At 39.1% G+C, this 25,834-nt stretch overlaps 2 protein-coding genes across 2 annotated transcripts in view; one reads left to right on the top strand and one right to left on the bottom strand.

The window, feature by feature from the left end:
* Positions 1–25,834, top strand: part of SYN2 (synapsin II) — a 179,590-nt gene that overhangs the window by 90,986 nt on the left and 62,770 nt on the right. The gene's annotated exons all lie outside the window — the stretch shown is intronic.
* TIMP4 (TIMP metallopeptidase inhibitor 4) lies at positions 808–24,447 on the bottom strand. The gene is made up of 5 exons (XM_032699342.1): positions 23,998–24,447; positions 10,499–10,596; positions 5,351–5,465; positions 4,553–4,677; positions 808–4,413 (listed from the first exon to the last, which is right to left on the bottom strand). The coding sequence occupies exons 1-5, from the start codon at positions 24,125–24,127 to the stop codon at positions 4,216–4,218; spliced, it is 666 nt and encodes a 221-aa protein (XP_032555233.1). The 5' UTR covers positions 24,128–24,447; the 3' UTR covers positions 808–4,215.

The following is a 25,834-nucleotide window of genomic DNA, read 5'->3' as shown; positions in this document are numbered from 1 at the left end:
TAATGTTTTAGATTTATAAGTTTATATGGCATATTTTGCTGTGGAGTATAACAACTGTGTCAGTGGTTCCCCCCCCCTTTGTTCCCCTATATGCTCATTAAAGTCTAAGCTGCTAAGTTATTTGCCTTTTGTTTGAACTTTTGAATGTTGTTCTCCACAGCTGAGTAATCTTCTTTACATATTTTATGTAATGAATGTTAATCTAGAGAAAATGAACATGTTTGGGTATCGCATTGCCATATGTGGCTTACAAGTGCTGCAATAACTGACTCTGATGGGGCTCATTTCTTTGGTTTTACTCCTTCTGAAGAAAGGATTTGGAAATCCTCTGTGGCTTGGGAAATAATCAGGCAACATGGTACAAGATAACACTGTGTTCTGATTTCTAGAATGGGTTCTAAGATGGTCTGGATACCAGTCTTCTGTTGCTAAACTGAAAACATATCATGCTATTTATTTTTTGTTTCATTTTTTGAACCCTTTAAAAACAACTGGCCTCATTTGCTTATACAGAATTTGGAAATTACGGTTTAAAATATTTTTTCTGTAGTTCCTCTTGTATTTGCTCCTTCCTTTCTTATTCCTTAAGGGGAAACCTTAGGGAGCTCTCCCTCCCCTGCAGTGCAAACCAGCCCAGGGGCAATGCGGGAGCAGGAGAAAGCCTCAAGTCTCTGGGAATGGAGGGCTCAGCTGAGCATGCCAGAGGTGTGCCTGTGTTGGGCTTTCCTCTGCTTCTTTCACACTCTGCTGATGGTTTGTGCCGAGTCTTTAGCCAGCAAAAAAGGTAAATAAACAAAGATGCCATTCTTTTGTGTAAAAATGGAGCTGCTTTAATGAAACACTTTTTGAAACAGAAACATTCATCCCAGACTGATTATACAAAACGCTGTAAGGCTTTTGAACTCATTGGTAGTTGAGTCATATCTACAGCCTTTCCCTCAGTAATTAGTTCCCTTTATTTCACTACATTCCCAACTCTTGTGTTCTCTGTCATGAAAAAAAAGACAACAAGGCTTTTTCAACATAATTGTTGAATAATTTAATTAAAACTTAACTGGAACATTGAGAAAAAGCCAGCAATATTCAAGGTGGTGTTTCTTCCCCATTGATCTGTACAATCTCCCTTCTCTCTTCTATTCCCTAATCTTATCATAAGTTGTGTGAGTCATTTTCAAATTAAAATCAAGTGTTGTGCCAGGCTATATTCCTGCTCTAACCTTTCATATAAACACATACGTTTTCAAGAAGTAAAAATAAAGTGTTGTAAAAATAATCTGCCGTGGATAATATATCAATGCCACTACAGCAAAAACCTTGATAGGAAAATAACATATTGATGATGCCACATTATAGTCAAGCTTTTTCATAACCTTTCTCAGTGTTGAATCTCAGGGAAGATAAAAACTCGTTCTGAGAGGGGTTTTTGTAAAGCTTTGCTTGCCACATTTATTGACACGAGGGAGAAAAATAATCTTTGTGCCACCCGTCATGGTGAGTTTGTTCAGATTTATGTTCAGCCAGAAATCAAAGTCGACAGCCACTAACTGTGAAACACCTCGTGTGGAATATTTTATGGCAGGACAAATATAAAATGTGTTTAAAACTAATTATGGCATACAATTTGTATTACAGTCTGTTCATAAATATAAAAGAAAACCTTTACTTGTACAAGGCACACAGAGAAGACAATCTGTGTCAGGTGAGTTGAGTTTAAGGTTTAGTTACTCTAAAACTGAAAGAGAAACAGAACTATGTTGAGTTAAAAAGCAGAAAATATCTGTTTGCTGCAGAGTGCTGTCCAAAAGACAGCATCACATCAAAATGGATTTGGAAACAAATGCTACACTGGACGTGTATTGAATAATAATCAGCCCTGTGCTTGATTCAGACATTGTGTGGTTATTAAGCTCTCTTGGGCTTCTCTAGGAATTGTTCTGATTTGACATGAGGAAATAAGGCCTGGCTTTAAGTCTTTCTTTAAATAAGTAATATAAATGCACAGCACTGCCAATATTTTCACTGCAATATCAATTCTTTTTGGAAAAAGTGAAGCCGTTTTATTCTTTTTATTTCATTTATATAAGTAGCCATAGTAAATCTATGGTCCAAATGAATAGTGTTTGGTAATTTTAGTTTTGTCTTTATAAAAGCATGGTATTTTAATTTAGGATTGTAAATTAAAATAACAAAACTGATTTACAGTGCCTAAAAAGTGAAACATTGACTTTTATATATTATAGGACATATATTCCTGAAAGAAACAATGACATGCCTTCCTGTTGGCCTTGCACCATTTGCATTTCATTGGAAATGTATAAATTTAGCCCCAGAAAAAGGAAACAATGATATTTATTCTCAGAAGAGTGTTTTGAAACCTATCCTTTTAATATGCATTTGTGCAATAGTCAAAATAAACATTAAAAAGGTGAAAATAGGTCACAAAAATAATTTGTGCAGTGGGGTTTCTTTCAGGTCTCTGTTATTTATCCAGTGCATCATACCTTAGTGTGTTCTATGTTGCATGGGACTTGCTGAATTTCATTGCCAAACTACTACCTTGTTGAATTGAATGGCATGAGAGATGTCTGTGCACTTAAAGATGTGCACATATTATTTGCAAGTTCAAGTCCCGATGGTTTTATTAGGAGTCTACAGCAAACAGATTTGAGAAACTATTTGGAAAACCCTTGAGCAATAATGTGGTGGCTCTGACTGAGCCCCCAGGCTGGGAATGTCACCCTGGGGTTAACAGGAGCCAGTAAAGGATGTTAACCCTTTAAATAGACCTGATCCAACCAAATGAGAGCAGAACTGTCTAAATCTCTGCCTGTGTTCTAAAGTCTCATGTAAGGAACACTCAAGAGTAATTCTAGACAAAACTGGAATGAAGTGAAAGAAATCCAATATAGAAAATTGGGGAGAGTAAAATACATCAGAGATGGCAGCTATTAGAGATTCCCACCCTGCCTGAGGGTTCTGCCCCAGTTTCTGGGACACAAGGAGCTGGACAACTGTCTGAACTTTGGCATTTACTGAAATAGTTTCTGAAGTTTCACCTCTGTGAATTTAATTACTTTTGTAAACTTAGATATGTGTGAATTAACTACTAGCTACAGGAATCAATTTAGAAAAGTTAAGGCATTAAAAAAGTAAAAGGCAAAATGTGTCATAACGCTTCTCTAGTACAAGTTCATGAGCAGCCAAATTCACTGTGACAGACTACAATAGGTATTCATGAATGAAAAATCATTAAATATGATCAAATATTTGAGAACTTTCAGAAATCCCTTGCTGTGTAAGTGCAGTATCTATTGCATATGTTTTCACATGAGTTTCTAAAGCCAAGGCTTTTAACAGTGCTGGAATACAATGACCTGGTCACATATTGAGAGAGGCATTACCAAGTGCTGCAGCTGCCCTGAGGGTGGACAAGTTTTCTGTAAATATGAGCAGTTTCAGCCTATCATCATTTGTGTTGGTTCCATGAAATGCTGAAGCATTAGAAGATCTGGCTTTTCTTTCAGCAAGGTGTGGCTAGTCCATAGGAATGCTGAGTTGGGAAGAGGCTTTTGTATATCAAGGCTGTTTCTTAGCTTAGTTATCACTGAATGTTACAACTCCATAGATAAAGAAAGCTGTGACATAAGGAATATACAAAATGTGGAGCTCAGATTGTTTTAATCCCAGAAGCGTTCAACTTGTTTCAACAGGTAAGGAAATATTTGTGAATCTTTTTTTTAATAGCACATTGTTATAATACTTTACATATACACTGTACAATAATTCTTTTGCATCAAAGACTTTCATACAGAAAAAAAATAGTTCTATAAAACATTCCGTAGTTCATTGGAAAGATTTGGAATACAACATGGGGTGCTCTCAATCTGTAGGTTATCAAACAGGGGACAAATTCTGGCAACTCTTTTGTTCTTGTACATTCATATTGGCAAAGGGAACCTGTTATGCCTTGGAGGACACAGAGGAGCTTTCTCAGCTCAAACCTCTGTGCAAAGCATAACAGCACAGAGTAGGTACCCCCAGGAGGTTTGTCCCTTGTCCTACGCCAGTGCCAGTCCCACAGACTGGGACTTTACTGTACAGGACAATTTGTTTGTGTTTCTAAGCAACAGATACATTAGACGATGGCAGTTCAAAGCTGGGAACGGACAGTGGTGGATGGAATGAGACTCCAGGGCTTTTTAGGAAGTGCTGGTTCTAAGGTTCGCTGATATCAATGAACTCTTTCTCCGGGGGGGGCCCACCTCGGTACCAGCTGCAGGTGCCATCACTCCTCTTGATGCAGGCGTAGTGCTTGGCTTGGTGCCCGTAGAGCTTCCTCTCGATCAGCCAGTCTGTCCAGAGGCACTCGTTGGGGGCAGTGATGGAGCAGGGCACCATGTAGCAGGTGGTTATCTGTGGGAAACAGTGCATTGCTTTAGCACCTCGCAGCTTTCCTTAAAATGCTGTTTATAAGAGAACAGTTCCCACCACTGGAAGCTGCTGGTGCCTGTCAGGTGGCTCCACCACAGGCACTGTTTTGTTCTGTACTCACCTTGCAGCCACAGCCCATTTGATATCTCTGATTCAGACTCTTCTTTTGAGACAAGGATAAATCATCCCATGGTTCAATGTAGTTGCACAAATGGATGAGGACTTTGCCATCGCTTAAAATTTGGCCTGCAGCGTGGAAAACACAAAAAATAAGCCAAACAATTAAAAGTGTTTTCTAAATACTAAAACAGAAGTGTAAGATTACTTCAAGTTTTTTACCAATTGCACCAGGTTAGTCATACTTAACATTTTTTAAAAATTAATTTAATCATAACAGAGAGAATATTCTTCTGACTGCATGCTGTATAAACGTAAAAGATTTAAGAAGGATATTTTTCAAAAGATACCAATAATCTGCCAGCAAGAGACGGATGCAAATGTTAAACAAGATTTTAGGACTCTATAGAAAAATCTGTACTTCCTTAGTACCCCAGATCTGCACAGGCATAGCATGTGTTGTCTCATTATGCGTGTCTGCCTTCCTGGGGGAATCAGTACTATTGGTTTTAATCAAATAATAATGGCATAGTTCTTTCTATTTACTAATTATTACTGACCTTTGCTTCCTTTGGAACTACTTTAAGATTGTTGGATGAAGGATGGAAAACATGGAAGATCACACTATAACTACAGCTTAACACAATTTGTACATCTCGTATTTGTGTTTAGTACATACATACATTCCTTTTTAACAAGGGCTGGCATGTTTTAGCAAATTCAATCTAAGCAGTTACTTCTGATTTTACAGGTACATTAGTTGTCACAGAATAGGCTGAGTTGGAAGGGCCCCATATTTTACCTGTCAGAAGATACTGTTTTTTGTTGTTGGCTTCTAATTTCACTCCACAGAGTGACGAATCAAAAGGGGTGTAGACATACTGGACATCCTTGAGCTTTTCAAATCCTTTAAACATCTGAAAATTATTAGAAACAGAAAGCCAGTCGTGGGGGAAAACCATGAAAAAACAGTTGCAAACAGCAGCTGAAAGAAATACATGGTGAGTCTCTTTAAGGAAGGCTCCAAAGTCCAAAATTCTATGAGAAAACACCAACAATTAGACCCTTTCAATTCACTGAATAAAACATTTCCAAGAGTTTTAGAAGGAAATTAGGTAGTTCTTCATTTTTTAAATTATAGGTTTTAAAATGTGCTTTTTCAGTGTTTTTAATGGATTGTTAAAGCTTTCCCTTCCATTTATATTCTACTGTCATGTTCCATTTAAGGAGCAATGCAGAGACATCAATCATCTCAACCTTGGTGCTGCAGCATCATAAGATGCAAATGTTTCTCAGTATATTAATATGGGAAATTTTCTCTTCATCAGTGTAATGGTGGGTATCTGCTGGGACATTACACATGCTGAGGAACTTAGTATTGTTCTTCTATTTGGCCACTAAAGCAAGCTGGTTTTCCATATCCAGAGTTCTGATCCATGGGACCTTCTCAAATAACTGTTGGAAAACGTGATCCAGCTCTTAGGTTTTACAGGACCAAAATGGATAGGTCAGGATCAAAGCAGTTTTCAGAGTGGCTGCTCCTCAATCAGCGTTTTCAAATGTGAAAAGAAATCTTTAAAATAAGCCGTTAAAAGATCCAAACAAGTTTCGCTGTGCCCCAACGTGAGAAGGCTCAGCCTCAGAAGGGTCAGCCTGTCATCACTTTCCGTGACATCACCAAACCCAGCGGCCTGGGGTGACATCATGGCACGTGGTGACAGCTGGGGACAATGGCAGGACTCACAGCTCCCCAGGGCAGCTCTCCCAGTTGCAGCTGGTGTCACTGGAAAATGTGTTTTACTCAAGTTCTCCCAGGAGATTTAAATAGCATGGGGCGCTAGAAAACACGCTGTAATATGTTGGTTTTTCTGAAGCCTTATTTATGGAAGGAAAAGAGCCAACGTTGTTGTCACCAGGTTTCGGGTCCAAAAATATTAAATGTGATTTGAAACACTTAAGTAAAAAAAACCAAACAGATTGAACCAAAGCAAAACACAAAACAAACTGGTATCCTGTACAGAGCAGCAGAGAAAATCACAAAAACCCTCTGTAATGATGAGGAAAATATGCCTAATTTTATTAGGGTAAAAGTAGTCTGGTGCGGCAGCCCAGCACAGAAGTTCATCCCTTGATCTCAAATAACTTGAGAGGCATTATGCAGGCAACACAAATTGATTTATTTATTAAAACCCCCCAACAAACAGAGCAAAATATAATAGAGGTCTAGTTAATATTTAAATGAGATTGATGTTTGTTTTGTTGTAGGTTTTTTGGTTGCTTGGTTGGGGTGGTTTTTTTGAAGTTGCAGTCTGACTTATCTTAGGTTTTGACCTATATATTTGTTAAAGCATTTATTAAGATTATAATCTTCTGGTTAACTCAGTCAATCATATTTTATCTTCTCAATCATATTCTCTCATCTCCTGAAAGCTTGGATATTTCTCTGTGGTTTGATTTCCACTGTGCACATTTGGGGTCCTGATAGGACTTCATTGAGGTAGGAAAACAGGATGAGGAACTGGGAGAACAGAGAGATGTGAACCTGGTGCTAACATCTATCTTTACACTGTCTCTGTCTTCCTGATGGGTGTAACCAAGACCAGCATACGGCCAGGGCTTTAAAATTTTAAAATACTCCTTTTTAAAAAACCATCTGTATTACTTCCAGTGTCTCAGGCATGTTTCTGTTCTAGTAATTACATTCTTCTATCTTCTTTCTTCTCTAAGGTTTTTCAACTATATCATGGCTTATTTTCTTAGCTTTATATAGTGATTAATATCTAGTTTTAAAACTGCAGGTGTCACTGTAAAGTGTAGATACCTTCATGTTTAGCTTGAATATCTCCTCATATTCCCACTGGGAGTGACCCCACCCCTTGGAAAAGCAGTCTGGTTCTCTCAGAGGGTTTCCATCCATGCACCTCGTGAAAAATAGTTAGCAATTTTGTTTATACTTGTTTAATTTGGTAAAAACTGTTGATTTCACGTAGTAGTCATGGCACTGTTTTAATGTGTAGCTGGCTCCTTGGGGCAAGTGTGATGACCAAGTCAGTCACGATAATATTATATAGACACATATTCAATTGCATATAAATCACATATTATCTCCTCTCTTTAGTATAATGCTGTAAATAAGAACAGCAATTGAAAAAATTTATGGCTTCTCGATATGCCAACCCACCTCTATAAAATCAATAACCCCCCTTTTATTATTATTTCTAGAAATTAATATCAAAATAATGTTTAATATTTCTGACTAAAATAGCTGTGTTTTCATGTGAAGCCTAATGCACAGGATTTAAAATAACAGGAATATAATTTTTGTAACAAGGTTACCATAAGCAAGCCACACTACTATTACATGTCAAACAGCCCAGAGAGCCCAAAGCAGAGAAACAGCACCATTTTGCTGAATTTTCAGTTGCAGTAAAATGTAACCTTCACAGGTTCTGTGTTCCTTTTCCAAGAGGGGAGAAGAACTGATGAGGGAAGTGTGACTGTGTGAGTAGCCTAAAAAGTATCCACCAAAACTCACACGGAGTTGATAATCGTATTTTAGTTCAATGCATCTTTTAGCTCAAAAGAGATGATTAGAGAGTCTGTTCTTCCTTTCTGTGCTATATAAACAAATTCTTAGCCTATCCCCCATCCTGCACATGTTCCTGCACAGGATTAGCCCCAAGCCCGTGGGCAGTGCCACTGGCCATTCCAAAGGCCCTTCAGTTTGTCCCGCGGGTCATCAGGAGAAAGGGCTCTGGAGTGCTCAGAGAAGAAAGACTGTAACAGTGAACAGAGAATATTAGACCCTTCGACTGCACTGTTGATTTAGATTCTTTTAAATGTTATCACCTGAGGTGAGAAATGGTGTGATCAAGTTAATTGCTGTAGCCAGCAAGTTCTCAGTTACCCAGGAATGTGGCCACCAAGCCATGAGGCTCCATCTGAGGATCTATGCCCAGCTATTTCTGTGCCGTTACTAGTCAGGCTGTGAGCTGTCCCATTCCATGGAGATGGCCAAATCTGGCTGACTTTGTACACCATTATATTATTTTAATTGATTATTTTACATTTACCAAATGTTTACAGGCACGAGCTATTTAAAATTCCTCACTCTTCTTACTTTTGTGACATGGTGAGGGCTTTACAGTGTAAACAATTTTCTGTGAAACTTCTGTTAATTTAAATGTATTTCTCAGTAATTTTTCAGTAGGCTCGGTCATGTTTAATTTTTGCCCACACACCAACTCTGAAATACATGCCTAGAACATAACAGGTTGCCTCACTCTTTGTCTCTGCTGTGGGATTTATCAGGCACAGTTGCCTTTATGGGCTTTTTTCAGTTCCACAGAGGATGGTCAGGTCACAGAGCTCCTGTGTGCTTTCACGCTCTGCAGAGTGGAGATTTCAAACCAAAATCCTTCCATTTAGGCTGGTCAGTGCCTGGAGCAGGGACCTGGGTCCCAAGGCAGCTGAGTGCCAGGGAAGGCTCGGCTCCTGCCTCCTCTGAACTCCTCTGGCCAGAGGAAAGAATTTGAAGGGTGGGACAATTCAGACCCATTTGTTAGTCTAATGTTTCATGTAATAATGTAGGGCATCTTTTATTAGAAAATAGATCTCTCTGGTTTGTCCAGTCCTAGTTGACTTGCCTTCTGAAGCTGACTGGAATTAAATAAATATCTCTAACTGATGCTGAGTTTTGAATAGGCCTCCACTTGTGAAAAATAGGGAGAAACTCCAGAACAGCTTCGATATACAAATGTATTTCAGAGATTTCAGTGTACTATTACTGAAGTACAGGATTATAGACTGAAAATAATCACTCAGACTAGACTTCTCCTTGTTCTTGTTTGTGCTGAAGCGTAAGATGATTTGCATTTCTATAAAATTACTGAAGTGTTGCCAAGGAGCAATAGAACATTAAAGTGCTAATGGGGGGAAGGAGAATTCCTCTGGTATTTATGTGCTTATTTCTGTAAAGAAACATTTGTATATATCCTTAGTATTTAAGAAGACAGAAAGTGGCAGATGGTGAAGAGCTTTGGAGTTTGTTTTAGCAATGTAAAGACTGGCTTGTTGAAATTGCTTTAAAACCTTAACAGAAGTTGTGTGTGATAACCATCCTTATTTACTGTAGATTTTTCTCAGTAGATCCTGTGAGGGGAGCTACTGATATAACTTGAATGATTGAATTTCCTTTCAAAAGCATGTAGCCATTCATAAGGATTTTCTTAAGTGTTCCAACAAGTGTAAAAGTGCAAATAATATAAAATAATATTCAGTGAAAAATGAGAGGTGAAACCACCTGGAAAACAAACCACCCAACCAACCAAACCACCCCACTAATGCACACTCACACACGTAAATTTAGAGAGACTATTTTTTGTGTAATCCAGAAACAGGTAGATCATGATTATTTTAACATCAGTGAGAGTTCCACAGTGACTTGAAGGGGACCAAGATGCATCTTCTTAAAGTGCATTAATGAATATATCCCCTTGTTGGAGCTGAACAAATAATGGAAAAATCCTGTGAGATTCTGAATGATTGTGTCTTTGGGTGCTCCCAGTTGGTGTTTGCTTCCCTAGCAACTTTCATAAAAACGGAGTTTGGTTTATATTAATATGAGGGAAGGACTCCTGTTCCTGCAAATATCCCTGTTCACTGTGAACATAGGGCCTTGCTCTTTCAGACTCTTTCCAAGTCATCTTTAAGCAATTGTGAATAATAAAATTGTCATCAAAATATCATTATTTGACAAGCAGCTGCTGAACGTCAGAACAGCCTTCTGCTTTTTTCTTTTGCATTTTTTTTAAACCCTCCTTGGATTTATTCTGTGTAGTTCACCCAGGTCTAACTGGGTCTTTTTCAGCTTCCAGCATTTTAGGCTAAACTAGTCATATACAGAGGTTATGACCATTGAATTTCAAAAGAGCAGAGTGATTCCATGTACCTTTATTTGTTTGATTTCATACCGGATCATTTTGTGGGTATCAAAGGGATCATCACTGGCAGGAACCACCTTTTCACTGGATATTTTTGCTCGAATCACTGTAATAGAGAGAAAGATTTAAATGCAAATAAGCACATGCCTCATTTTGCAAGCAAAACCAAAAATTATCTTGATAGATTTTAGCATTGTTTTGACACTTTAGCTAGAATTAAGGCTCTTACTATAAGATCACTACCTTAAGTTAACTCCTGAAAATAAAAATAAATGGGCTGCCTGTGATGTAAATCTGAATTCCCATGAATCTGGAAATCTGATTGATGTTACCACTCAGTTTTGACAAAAACTGTCCATCAAAATCTTTGAAAGACTTGAATCCCATGGAATGTTACAAAATACCCATCATTATAATCAGTGTGGAAAGGGACACTTCTGTTGATGACAGAAGAATTGTTGATCAATTAAATAGACTTGAAGTAACACTGAAAGCCTGTGCCAGACAAAATGAAAGCACTGATTTTATGCATAAAATCAGAAGTCAAGAATTGACTTTTATTTGCTTTTCTGAAGCTTAACAAAGCACATCATCAGTTGTGTAAACCTGTATAAATCAATTCCTCCCTCTTTTAACACACTTTATTTCCTGTTCTTTAATCAAGGAAAGTATGAATTTAATGAAAGAAGAAATTGATTGTTCTCCTCTCTTTGTTTGGGGCATCTCTCTTGTGTATGATGTTTAAAATATGCCAGGACTATTAGGCACAGTGAATAACGAGGTTCTAAGAATATGGTATATGGCCAAAATCCCTCTGGGGACTTCTATCCCCCAAAATTATTGAGCATCCTATTTTTGCTCTGTTCTGGGTGGCGACTCCTGCAGCTTCTCTGCAGGTGAGGGGCTTGTAAAACAAACAATCTGTGCCTGCATGGACAGACACTGGCAAAGGCCAGAGTAGAGGAAAATTTTTGTGACATTGAAATCATGCTTTTCCAAAAAAACCCCAACCATTTCTTTGATAGATTGACCTCATACTTATCATATCTAACATCATATCTAAAGGAAAAGAATAAAAAACACAGATTGAAACCCAGCCAGGCAGAGGTCGGTCCCACCTCGTCACAGGCAATTCTCATTTCCTCGCTCATTTACGGAGCAAAGTCGATGTAATAACCAACGTGATACAGATACCTCCAGCTTCAAAGCTCAGGTCCTCCATCTTTTGGCACAGTCATCCCTCCTCCCAAGCCATTTAAACTCTTTTTAAGGAGCATTTGAGACTTATGGTTTGGAAGGAAAGAGTTCTTTTAAATCTGAGCAGCAAATTCCTCATTTCACACAGTAAGTGGCAGCGTCTCTTTATCATCTGCAGATGTGCTATGTTCCCACAAATTAACAGTGTGTCTTCAGAGCTTTGATCTAATTCCAGAGGAAAAGTGTTGTGGATTGTGTGTACTACACTGCTGGCAAGGACAAATTAGAATCATGTTTTGTTTTCTTTCCATCATTACTGCTTTAAAAAAGGTTTTCTCATTAAAGAGTCTGTTCAATATTGAAGGTAAGGGCTGAGAAAACAGGATTGTTTTCCCAGTACCATAACATGGTTTATATGCAGGAAATCTTTTCCTGCCTACTCAATGCAAACATTTTTAGGATAATTAAAACTACGTTCCCCCTTGTGTTTGATATTGAAACATTAGTAGTTTTCCTATTTTTATTAAATTCTACTTGTTAACATCTGAGAGGAACATTACAGATGACCACTAATCAGGGATCTCCATAGAGTTGTAAGAAGCTGAAACCAACATTCTGGGGGTTGTCGTTAAGAGATCTCTTACTGGATGTGTAGAAGAAAATGAAAAGTATTTTTGTGTTGCGTGTGTTTCATTCACTTGTTTAAGAGAAAGCTTCCAGATGGCAAAGGAAAACCAAATAGAACTTTGGATTTTTTTTTTTTACAGTAAGAAAGTTTTATTATTACAGGATGTCTAAATTTCTAGTTATTTGGATTTTACTCTTCTGTTCTCCTGAAACCAGATTCAAATTCACACAGATCTTTTGGGGCCTTTTAATCACGCTTGGTTTTCTTTTTTTCTGTGCATTAATATTTTTTTTTCAATCGATGTCATCTAGCTGTCTCCTGAAACCTCTGATTCATGTGGTTGCTTCTGTTTTTAGCCACAAGCACTTCCTGATGGAGCATTCCTGGGCCTGGCCATCTCCCTCTCCTCACTCGTGGTCCAGAGGGTGGTCAGGACTCAGGATTCCTCTGAGTCTGCACTTCTTTTCAAGACATGGTTTCAAGTATTCCGTGGCTGTCTTGGCTTCTCCTCTGTGTGAATGAGAACAGCCTCTGGTTGTTTAGTGTAATAATATCATTTTATCTGTCAGGCAGTTATTGGTTCCTTATGAGGAATTTGCATATATGGAACACATATGCATAGCCTTGATATTCCAATGCCAGTAATCCTGTTGGCCTCAGATTTGTTCTGCACTGAAAATACAGCCTGTTTTGCAAAAGACTTCACCCTAATATTTCAGTAGGGGGATGTAGCTTTTCCATGGAATTCATATGCTGTAAATCAACTTTGATAAAATTTAAACTTTTCTGCCTACTTTGGTTGTTGCAGGGAACCGAACTGAGAGGAAGTTAATGTGAGTTATAGGAGACCAGTGCTCTGTTTAGTAAATCAGCTTGGCTCTTGGGCAGTCAGTATTACAGGTGCTAGGAATATATTTATTCCTTCTTTCCTCAGTGACAATAAACCTCTTCCAGCCGTTTCTACATCCATGAAAGGTCATTTTGAATTGGGTAAAAGACAGAACTTACTAGGTATAACATCAGATATACTTGTGTTTAATACAGCTAGGAGAAAAGGGTTGAGGTTTATACAATCCAAAATTGTTTTTATATAATAAGAACAGAAAGATATTAAGTGCATCTTTCCTAAAGCTGGGTCATTTCCCTCTGAAATAAGCTACACTAATTAATACCTGTAAATAAACGGCACCATCACTTTGTGTGTTAGAGATTTCTATGATCATGAGGAAGTACTTACACTAAGGGCTTTTTTTATAAGAAGTTCACTGCCACGAGACTGATTTTACCCCACTACAGAGGCAAACACAAGGAAATATGATGCAAGAGAAAAGAAACAAAGGACTGGAGAGCCCATACCAAGGCACAGATGGAGCTGGAATCTGAACAGAGCAAATACTTGCACTTTGTCCACTGAAATTCATATGTTTCCTAAAAGTAGTATCTTTTTAGACTGTTGAGTTATTTCTAAGGCAGTAACAGAGGGAAAACTCTTGATTGAAGAATTACTCTCATCGTTACAAGTTAGAATTATGAAATAATATGTTCTGTATTATAATATTTTATATAGTATTACTGTACTTAAACAAGTGGTAAGATTATGTTACTTAACCTTCTGGTCGCAGTCCCAGTGTTTGAAGACAGACAACTTTGCTCAACTAAATTAATCATTTATATATTGGGATAAACTACTTGGAAATACCTAAAGCCTGCAGTACAGTGGCGGTGGTGCCACAAGGTTACGTTGCAGCCAGAACAAAACTCAGCCAAGAGTTGTCTATTAACAAATCCCCACAAGCAAAGGACAGGGGATTGCTTTCAGGTGTTTAGTGTAGAATTAAAAAAAAAAGAAGGAATTTTATTAACACTCTGTCACTTGTTGTATACAATGCTAAAATCTGTGTATTCTGTAAGAGAAGACTGGGGACATATCGGATAATGAGATTTCCAGCAGTGCCCATCTTCAGTCTGGGAGGTGAATTAATGAAGAGGATTCAGTGTGAGACCAGAGAGGAACCTTGAATTCCCAGGAGGAACTGTAATTCATTCCTTCTTGTCACCAAATAGCTGCTCCAGGTGCAACGCCTGTATTCAGCATCACCTGGCCACCATGTCTGGAGGCAGATCAGATTTGCCTCCAGTTTAACTCGGGCGTCTCTCACTGGCCAAAAATTTAAATGTGAACAACCAGAAAGCAAACTAACTAAAAGTCTGTGGGCAGAACTGGCCTCATCTACTGTATTCACCTGAAGTCAAGTTATGGTAAAATAATGCAAAGAGCCCAAGAAAAACTCCATAGAGAAGGTGTAGCCACACTATTTCATTGACCTCATTTGCATCTAGAGGCCATAGGTACTGTACCCTCTATATTATGGTCCAGTCTTAAATGCTCTTGGTCTCTTGAAGAAGAATACTGGCAAGAAATGCTCTCAGAGCTGCCAAGGAACCCGAGAACACAATGTGGAATACTTGTGTTTCATGAGTACAGAGATATGACCAAAGAAATTTATTCTTCAGATAGGGAATTAGACTTTCCTGCAGAGAGGGGAAAGAGCCAGCAGGCAAGGAGAATGAATGATCAACTTCAAAAAAGAACAGGAATCTGCACAGAATTTGTCACAACAGACAAAAATTAATCAACCCACTTAAAGCAATACTGCACAAGATAGAATAGATAAAAATCTTAGATAGAATTCTAAGTAAAATATGGTCTATTGGCCGCTGATTTGTACTGCCTAAATAGACAAGAAGTTGTAAGAGTCTTCTTCTGTAATTTAGAGCAACTGTCCCATGTGTACATCATTACCACTCTCCCTTTCTCTGCCATCTATTTGACTCAGTTGTTCACACTTCCTTGCCACATTTGCTTATGGTAAAGCTTTGAGTCTCACCAATGAAGAAAGCAAATTAACCTGCTTAAATATTCATGTACTATGTATTCATGGATATGGAAAATATTATAATTTCTCGAAATACGTATGAAATGAAGAAAGGAGCACTGGCAATACAGAAGGAGCATCGTAACTGCTTGAAACTCATAGGTATCACTAATGCTTCCAAAAGAAGGCAATTTGTCCAAAAGGAGACAAAAGTTATGGACTGATTGACATTAAAATAAGTCATTTAATACCCAATATATACTTCTACATACACACTGAATTTTTAAAGCAGATTATTTTAGAGACTTTAGAAAGTTTGGGGAGAATTAAGGTTTTCTTACACTTGTGTTTCAGTATTTGATTTGCCTATGTTGGCTTCCAAAAGGATTGACAGTAGTGCCATCTCAGTCATTTGAAATCTCTACAAGAGACGTGTGTGAAATACAGAGGATGTACCTGTTCTGTGTGTAGGTACTTGAGCATTCACTTACTATTCCCTCAGTAAGGGAGGAAGTGTAGCCATTGGGATGATAAGAAATTGGGGGAATCTCTGTGTGTGTTCCATATGTCCCTGGGAGCAGGGATCGTGGCTGCTGTGTTTTCATGCAACAAAGCAATGAGTAACACTATTATCTGCCAGTACCATGAGGATATTATGGATCAGTAAGCTGTCCTTAACTTGAACTGTTTAAAGCCTTTTCAAAGCAAGTTTCTGAACTGCAAATATTCTGGTTTCTCTGTTCTTGCTGAAGGATTTGCCAACTACAGTCTCATAAAAATGCCATTATTTTTTATCTTGTTCCCACTTGTAATTTTTTTTCGTTTTTCTCTGAGTCCAAAAAAAGGCTCTGCTAGTGCTGGAGCACAATTTACACATTTTGGGTTGAGGTTGTCTGTACTGCATAAAAAGGTTTGTACTCTACGTTTGCAAAAGCTCCGCTACTTTTTATTGCTTCAGGTATTTGCTTTTCAGCTTAGGGGCGTGTGAATCCTTATCTTTATTTCCAGTAAGCAGCCTGAGCTGAACTCAGGCAACTTGCACTTTTGCAAAGTAATTCGTATTTGTTTGGATCTTTCAGAATCTGGTAGTTATGAATTCACTGGAACACTTCCAGTCATCCAGAGACCACTTCTGCCATGACTGTCCAAATGCTTTACCACCAATTAGTTTTGTTTTGGGTTTTTTAATCCAAATTTGCTGGCTGCCATCATCACCTGTGAAAAATTGTTTGTAGTATTCATTCTTTTTGCTTGCTTTCTTTGCTTTTGATGCTTTACAACATCAAGGAGACTGCAACCATTCTTTTGCCGTGTTAATTTCTGAATTATTTCATGAGTTTTTAATTGTTTCAGACTTCAGTAGAGAGAAAGATGTTTACTTCAGGATATCCACTGAGATTCTAGTCCACTCTGATTCTTTTGGGAAAGGAAACCTAACATTAATCCCTGTACTTTTTTGAGAATCAGTCAGTGTTGAATGTTCTTTGAATGATCTTTAAACAGCTAAAAAAGAACAAATGTGTTTAGCAAATGGCTCGTCTGTCAATTTATCTTTCAACAGGACAGATCAGCAAACAGTAGTTTCACTTCCCAACTGTAACTCAACTCAGATGTTTGAAGCTGTGGTACTAAGTTCAATTCTAGATGCAAACAGAATGAGCAGCAACAAAGATGGCCCAATTCTGAGAAAAAATTCTTCTCCTCTGGGCTTGCAGGATGGATTTCTTATCTGTAAGTCTACATTGTCAATATTCACTCTTCCTCCACAACTCCTAGACCCAAAGTCAAGGAATCTTTTGTTCAAAAGATGTTTTGCTAGTTAGGACATAAAGGCAATTTCATTTTTCCCTGCTTTGTATTTTAGTTTCCTGATATTCCATCAATAAATGCTTATAGGCACCTGTAAGATAACTAAATCATCAGTGCAGTACTTAACTGAACCACAGTTTCTGAAATCACAAGAAATCAGAAAAGGAGAACTTTTTGGACTATTTGGACACAAGTGTTTTGGATCTGTAAACAAAGAGCTTGTTGAAGAATGTGACTGTAACAGTAGCATAATTTTCCCCTTTATTCTACGGAAAGCCATGTATGGATGAGTACTGCCTGGTCTTAGTGGTGTGTCCAGTTACATGAGAAGTGTGGTGAGATAAGAATCATATCTGTAACTGAGAAACTAAAGCCTTTGAGTGAAGGTTTGTCATTTGGGCTAAAAAGAACCCCATTGTAATTTTTGAAAAACCCATGAGTATTTTCAAAATTGATTAAACAGATACCTAGGATTTTTTTATTACCATTTGATATGGATGTTAATTTGCCCTGTATTATATTTCAGTGTAAATGCTTTGCTGAATTTGGTTACTCTTAAGTGTTTTATTAACACAGATCTGTGCTATTCTGCATCCAAACTGCATTTCCACTTGAGGCTTTCAGAATGTAGAAGGTCCATATTTAAGCTCATTAGGACTCTCAGGTAGGTCAGGATTTTGTGGATCTCTGTGTTTTTGGCTCAGGATGCAAAAATTCCTTGTGTTGAAGGCAAGAGTTGATTGGGTTTGGCTTCCTTGTTAAACCAGAAGATTATGTGGGGGTTTTGTTGTTGGTTTTTTTTTTTTTTTTTTTTGAATTAGAAGAATACATTCCATTTATGAGAGTGAGGTCTTAAAATCTAGTTTTTATAAACTTTCAAATAGAAGAGGTAAGTGTATTTTTAACAGATGTATGGTATTCTTTTAACTTAAATATTACCTAAAAACTACCATGATTTCCTAATGTTGTTCAAGGTCAGTTTTATTTTTCTGCACTGTTTTTACAGCTGCTGCTCATGTTACCAGAAATATTTCTCTCTACTTTGCAAGCCTCAAATACCACATCAATTGACAAGTAATCAACATCTGCCTAATTTCAGCTGAAGAATAACACTCCCTTTCTGTTCTGAAGTCTGTAGAACAACATACATTATGTTATTGTGGATTTCCAGTCACAGTGGCCTGGCCCTTCCTCTGGGCGGAAGAAACCCCACATTGCTGAGATACTTTTTAATGAGAAAGTTAGGGATTAAAGTTGGGAGAATAATAGGATTAAGAGGTTTACAGTCTTTCATGTTCTCTGTTTTATAGTATTTAGTCTTTGTTTCTAGGCTTGAATTTTGTTTTCCAGACGGTGTGTGTAGAATGTTGTTTTTGAAAGGATGGGGTTTAGTTTCCCGGCACTACAACACATGCTTTTCAATAAAAGTAACTTAATTTCTTAGCTTTCTTATCCTGCATTAAGAACACACTCAGCAACAAGTTGGTGTTACTGAGTTCTGAATCAGGCAACCAGCTTAATTCTTCTGAGATTTCATTCTACTACACAATAGCCAGCTCTGCTTTTTGTCACTAAAACTAAATTATGTTACAGTTTTCAGCTATGTTCAAATTGACAGGAATGTCAATCTAGTGGATTTGGCTCCTTAAAAATCTGTCCTGTTGTTCAGTTTTGTGATGCCACTGCATTTCACCGCTATGACTTTGAACTGTTGGGAACAATGCCATGAAAAGCCAAGCAAAGGGAAGGAGGACGACTGCATTTTTCCCAGATTGAGCCCCATTTTCCTGTTTACATAGCAGGGTTTTGAAGAGCAATCATCTACAGAACATGGGAAATATTTCGTAGAGTTGCATGCTATTGGCATGCTAAGTCTTTAATTCAGAGCTGAGAAAGTAACTTCCCAAGGACTTTTGAAGTAAGTGTTTGCTTCTATCCTAAACCGTCAAGCAGGTGTAGAGTTACTTGTAGGTCCTATTCAGGTCTTATTCTTTCTACTCCCAAACAGGAGATTCAGTCTGGGTCCTAGGAAGCTGTTTCACTAACATTTTGTTAAATGTCAGCTGCAAATGGAAGGACTCGCTGCTATTCCCGTGGCAGCACTCCAGCAATTCATGGAACCGGAACGTTGAGGTGCTTCACTGGACATGCAGCCAGACAGATACAAACACATGGGAGTTGTAAGTAGTGATTAGCTCCACAGCATCTCTGCAGTCAGAGCACCCAGTTTATGGTATTTTTGAAAGCATTTAGAAGTTTCAGGCTATGATGCCAAGAAATTTATATGTACCGCAATTATGCCTTAATTGTAATCCGCAGGCATCTGTACCAGTGATGGGCCTTTGCAGGGTGGCAGGTGTTTTTTCTTCACTCTAAATGAATCAGCATTTACTACTTTAAATAACTTATTAGGATTCATGTTGTCCAGGGGTTTTTAAATTTTATTTGAAAATTCTATTAATTTATATAAAAGTATATATAAGAAAAAATTAATAAAAATTACTCTATGTTTCTTCTTTGATAGCCAAAATAGATGAAAAATGGGTTGAAATGTCTATTTCTCAATAATTTTTGTTAATGAACTCAATATTTGTCATGTAAAAAAAAAGTGGGCATAGGGAAGAGTGACTGTTAATGACTCCTACCTACCAACACTCTTTTCTGAGCACTAATGGGACACATAGGACTGGAACTCCACTTCCCTCAGCCCCTTGCTGAGGACATAATATTATCAGCCCCTGTGCATTAAACCTGCCGAATATGAATAACATTAGTTTTGAGATTAATATAATTTCTAGCTTGTTTTAAGAGGATTGATTGGTTAATATAATTAAAGCTCTGAAGATACAGCTCTGACAGCATGCTCCTTCCATGGCACTCATGCAGTATCACCACTTCTTTTTTCATAATAATCCTTGCAAGAACCATGCTCAGGTGCAGTGCTTTGCCTGTTCTTTGAGACAGAACTAGAACAGCACTTCTGTCCTTGAATTCACAATTCTTGGAGTAAAAACTCATCTTCCGTTCCTGTGGGGGACCCCTGAGAAATAAGAAAATGCATATTCTTTTCCAGTCAGTGACAAGTTACTCTAGAAATGCATTATGGTCACTGATTTCCACTCTAGAGCTCTGTTTGGTGGGACAATAATATAAATGCAGATTGTACACCAGGTGCCATCAGTTTTCCATGCCATGGCCAAGTCCAGAAGGCTGTAGACAACTCTAAGACGTGAGCTCCCCAGGGCTATCGGGGGGTGTCTTCCAGGTTAGGGAGAAAAGGGGAAAGTGAAATCAAAGCAGTTTTTATGTTTTACTCTTACTTCTTTTGTGTTATATGCACTCACCACACCCCTACTCCAGATCATTTCTGTTGGAGTGTGGTGCCCAATATTCAGTAAAAATATAATTTTTAATATATGCTTAAGAAAAAAACAATAATAAGACAATTTAAATAAGAAATCTGACTTTGAGGTTGGGAACTGGTGTTACAGAGCTAAGAAATGCAAAATGTTTACATATTTATCCTTCTGTCAAAAAAATAACCTTGCTTATGCCTAAGGGAGAAAATCATCATGAATTAGAAGTGCCAGACTTTAGAAAGGTATCAGTGCTCTCCACAAATACCATTTCTCTCTACAGATTCTCTGTTTCGATGTTCTCACTGTTTTAGAATTGAGGCCAGGAAGCCAAAGTCAGTGGCAAAAGGGAAATTTGTTGTCTTGGCATTGTCTGGTAAACCCAATTGCATCCGTGTTTTGCTCCAGAAAAAACAATTATCAGAAGAATTTTGTTGTATTGGCTTGGTACTATAGTGAAATATTTGAAATATTGATCAGCATATCAGCATATCTTGCCCACATTGCGTTGTGTGAGGAGAAAACCTGGGCATAGGGGTCAGTGCTGACAATTAGCAGTGCAATTAGTGGAAGTTTAATAAACTTCCCCTCTCTATTCCCAGTGAAAGTCCTGTTGGAAAGCAGAGGTGTTTGCTGGGGTCTGAAGGCATCCAGCACATTCTAGGAGGGCCTCAGTACCATTTAAAGGAACACGAGAATGTATCTCCCTTTTTTAACAAAAGGTGTGCATTTCATGGTGCTCAACACTTCCTGCTGATGAGGAGTTACCTCTGTCTGAAGGGAAATTTAAAACTTCTGAGAAGTTCATGAAAACTGCTCAAAGTGGTACAAAATCACATCCTATCAAGGCTACGTGGTCAGATGAGCAAACTCAAGGGCAGATGAATGGCAGGACTGGTGCAACGCTCCTGATTTACTGTTCTACCTGTGGGGTACAACCCTCTAACACCTGTAGGGCTCTGCACTCATCCCTTATTCCAGGTTTAGGCAGCACCTCCTAGGACCAGGAGCTCCCTCTGCCCCCAGGTCTGTCAGGAAGCCCATTACTGCTACCAGGTTACTCAGTTGTGTGGTACCTGTGGCCATTTAGAGAGTAAAGCCACAAAAGCCTCCTAGCCCTAGAAGACAAAAGTGTTGCAGCACTAATCACCTGAACAAAAGGAAAAGTGAAAGAGCTTGTCCTGGACTTAATTTCTCTGCTTGTTTTTTTTCCTTGGGTCTCTCTCATAAACACTGAGGTTGATGAGTTGTTCCACACATTCAGTTAGTGGCTCAAGTAAGGTCTGTCAATTCAACCCCCTCCACCTCCATTTTCACTCCACCCAAATCACAAGTCATCCTAAAGGATATTAAAAATGTTACAGTTATAGAATGAAACTGAGAAATAGCACAGTAACTGGCCAGGGGATGGTTGGTAGCTCCATGAGCAAACCTGAGACTTGTCTCTATTTTTACTGTGGAATCTAGAGGTATAGTGTGGGGCTTTTTTGTTTTTAATAAGATGTTCTAGGGGTTTATTCTGCAAGGAAATACTTGACTGTATTTGTGAGTACATAGGTGGATGAACTTAAATGAAAGAAATAAAATAGGCTCAGCATGTCACTGGGTTAGCATTCAGCTCTCTTGGACTTGGGTAGCCGAAGAGTGGCTGTTCCTTTCTTTATCAGTATTTTGGAAGTATGAAAATGTTGAGTCTTTCAGTGTGGTGCTGCTGCCAGGAGAGGTTTGTGATATGTGTCTGCATGGCAGACTTGCTGTTTTACAGTCCCTCTTTAGATGCTGGTGGCCTAAAGACCACAAGGCAGAGCTGTGGAGGCAAAGCCCTAATTCCCAGGGGATGTGCTGTGTGTGTCCAGGGCTCCAGCCTCATGTTGCCCCTCCCCATGGGCAGTCCCAGCCCACAGCCTGGGGGGAAGGCACAAAGGCTGCTGGCACTGGGATGGAGGAGCTGTCTCTGCCAAGCTGCTTCATGGAGTTTGCTCTCACACAGGGCAGGCAGCTCCACTGGCCTTCTCCAGCTCCTTAAAAGGGATTTTGCTCAGCTTATGCAAAATACTGTGGCCAAAGCAAACCCAATAAATGCTTAGAGCTGGGTTTATGTGTGTGTATATGCAAATGCATATAGAAAACCATGTATTTATATGAGGAATTACCTTCATCTCTTGTTTTATAATATGTAGAAATTCTATTTTAAAATTACAAATATTGAACAAAGGGATCCTTGACATAAACATTTCTTAGCCAAAAGGTGCAGTTTACTTAAATAGGAATATTTATAGAAGTGAGAGCTTGAGCATCAAGTCCAAACATAGTTTTATTTATTTATATTTAAATACTGAAGATTGCAAAAAAGTAGCATGATATAGCTGCCATTCATAAAATATATCTCAGAACGGGATAAATCTTAAAATATTCATTATGGGCAATCCTCATTAGAGAAGCCATTCTTATGATATATATTGAGTTTCCTCTATACTATAAAATTGTGTATTTAGGAAAATCTCTACATTGAGTCTATTGAAAAACTGTCACTTTCTTATGTACAGGAATGCATCAGACTCATACCTCATACAGTTAAATGTACACACATACAGTTGAGCTCCTGGTAGCACAGCTTCTATTTCCTTTCAATCCTTAAACAACCCCAAGTGTGTAATGCCTGGTGTAGGTAATTTCATGAAAGAGATTGCTTAACATGGGCAGATTAAAAAACAATTTAACTGATGGCCACAAACAGAGCTTAGAGTTTGTAGTGGGCCACAAAGATTTTCTGTCAGGGCATAAAAGCAATGAATCAGTATGCAGAAGGTATTGCCTGTCCCATAGAGATGCTAATTCTGTGACACTTTGGAAACTCATGTTCTACATTTACTGTTCACACCCGATGGAAGTTAACCAGCCTTAGCTTGAGCTAATGAAATCAAAAGACTGCAAAGTGTCACATTTTCCCATCCCCATGCACTTTAATTTTGTGATCTTTAGTCTCAAGCACAGTGCTGACTGAATATCGTGAAACACTGTTGTCCCAAAGGCTGGAAAGTTATATTTATACAGAGCTGCTGTAGCCAGTTTGTCTGCAGAAAATAAAGGGCCTATCACTTTCCTGCTCGAGTATTTTTTGAAAATTCCAGAAAACCCCAAGAATAAATTAAAGAAATTGTAGTTTAGCAGAACAAATATCAAACGTTTTGGCATGTTGGCACTGGGGACTTTTATTTTGTGGGGGTTTTTGTTTGGGGTTTTTTTCCTCCAAAGTGCTGTAGAAATATCTATATGCACAGTTTACACGTAGCAGGCATATTTTAGGTAGAATATTCTCTTACAGATACTGCTAAGAGTAGCCATTTGAAAGCCCGGGTATTCCTCCCTGCGTACTCTAAGTTAGGACCTGAAAGAAGCCGTTTCTCTGTTAGAAATCAGAAAAAGTCACTCTATAGCACAGCAATTTCAGCAATTTGTAACCACAGAACGCTCTGGGAAAGTACGGAAAGCAGAACAGCTTCTGGCATACATTTTGCCATAGCCCTCTCTTTAGGAGAGTGGGGTTTTTAAGATCCTCGCAGAGCCCAAGGCACCTGGCAGAGCCGACTCCCCCGGAGCCAGGAATTCCCGTGGGATGCCCCCCGGCCCTCGGGACTCACCCAGAGCGGAGTCGCAGAGGAGCTGCTGCGGGTGCGCGGGGGCACAGCTGCACGATTCCACCAGCGCTGGAATCCCGGGCGTCAGGAGCAGCAGCGCGGAAAACACCACGGTGCTGGCCGCGGGGCTCATGCTGCCCGCGCCAGGGAAGGGCTCCCGGCACCGCAGCTGCGCTTCCAGCGGCTGTGCGCTCCCTGTGGGATCGATCCCTCTCTCCCGCACGGATGTGGGATCGATCCCTGCCGCCCGCACGGATGTGGGATCGATCCCTGCCGCCCGCACGGATGTGGGATCGATCCCTGCCGCCCGCACGGATGTGGGATCGATCCCTGCCGCCCGCAGCGGTGTGTGATCGATCCCTGCCCCGCTGCTCGCCGGCCCGGGCGCGGAGGGTTCAGGCAAGCCCTTTAATGCTCGCTCGGAGCGTTGGCTCGTGGTAACTCACGCCTGGTTTCCATAGGACCCGTATTTATGGCCCCGACACCGACTCCTAACTCCGCCTTCCCATAAGAACCAGCGCATCATTGGTGACAGCCCGCGCTTACCTTAGCCAGCTGCGGGCCAGTACAGCTATTAATAATCCAAAACCAGCTGGTACGAGGATCTGAAGCTGATTTTATGATTTAGCAGAAGAAAGATTTTATCTCGTTCTAGAAAGTTTCTTTCCAGTTTAGATTTAAAAGCCAGTCCTGCGACCTTCTCTTTTTTGGTCAAGTAAACAAAGCTGTCCTGTTTTAAGCTCAGTTTTCATTTGCAGGCCCTGATCTTCCCCTGCACTTCTGGGCATTTTCTTGAACTGACATCCCTGTTTTCAGGCTGGACAGAACTTCATTCATGAAAGGGAAACGTCTCAGTGCTCTGTTTGTGAGCCTTGAACAATTGGCAGTTACAAGGAATAATTAATTACACATAAAGGCTGCAATAAAAGGCATTTTTTAAAAATAATTTCGTCACAGATTTATTTTAAAATAACAAGGAAAAATATCCCAGTGGTGTATGTTGGAGGCTCAGCTCTTTCCCCGCATTCCTTATTGATGTAAGTCCTGCTCAGCACAGATCACAGTGTCTGTATTTTCTGGCTGATGTTCTAGGTGGAATACAGACATAAGTACAGAGTTTGGAAATCTTTTTCAACTTCAAATCTTTGGTTGCTGTAGCAATCTGGGTATGTGGAACCTGTAGCCATGCTGTTTTTATAGTGAAAAATGTTTAATGAGGAAGCAATCTAAGGTTTGATTAGAGAGTAATAAAATACATCTCTACATTGACATGCAGGACAGGGCTGCCTAAAGGATTGCATATTTTGTCACTTCCCAAATCGGGCCTAGGACTGAAAATTCATTGACATGACTTGAACCATTTCAATCCAGACTCATGAAAATGTATTTTGTTGAAGCTGAGATTTAGGTGTAACCAAAGTACCTTGTTACCTTTATGGAGATGTGTACATGTTTTACAGCGACAGATTTTTTTTATTTCTGAACAGTTATACAAATATTAGTACTCTGATTCTTTTTGCTCCTCCCATCTGCCTCGAGACACACTCTGTTAAAAAAAATACATAGGTACTCAGAATTATTAGAATTGGGTCTCATTTTTAAAATTTTGGCCCACACTCAGCACTGAGCCGGAAGTGTTGTACACTATACCCTGACTTAGTTCATGCAGCCATGTTTTGATTTTTCACTTTTCCAGTCTGAAGTTTTGACATGAAATAATAAGGCTGGATCCAAGTCCAGGACTAACACCTGAAAATAATTTAGACCTGTTAACATCTCTGTTCTTACCGAGAGGAAATGGACTCCTTTCATGGGAGTGAAGAGGTAAAAAGATGTGAGG

The sequence above is a fragment of the Chiroxiphia lanceolata genome, chromosome 11 (genome assembly GCF_009829145.1).
Source record: "Chiroxiphia lanceolata isolate bChiLan1 chromosome 11, bChiLan1.pri, whole genome shotgun sequence".
In the NCBI taxonomy this organism is placed as follows: domain Eukaryota; kingdom Metazoa; phylum Chordata; class Aves; order Passeriformes; family Pipridae; genus Chiroxiphia; species Chiroxiphia lanceolata.
The sequence above is the reverse complement of the archived record's forward strand: the minus strand, read 5'-3'. Positions and strand labels throughout refer to the sequence as shown.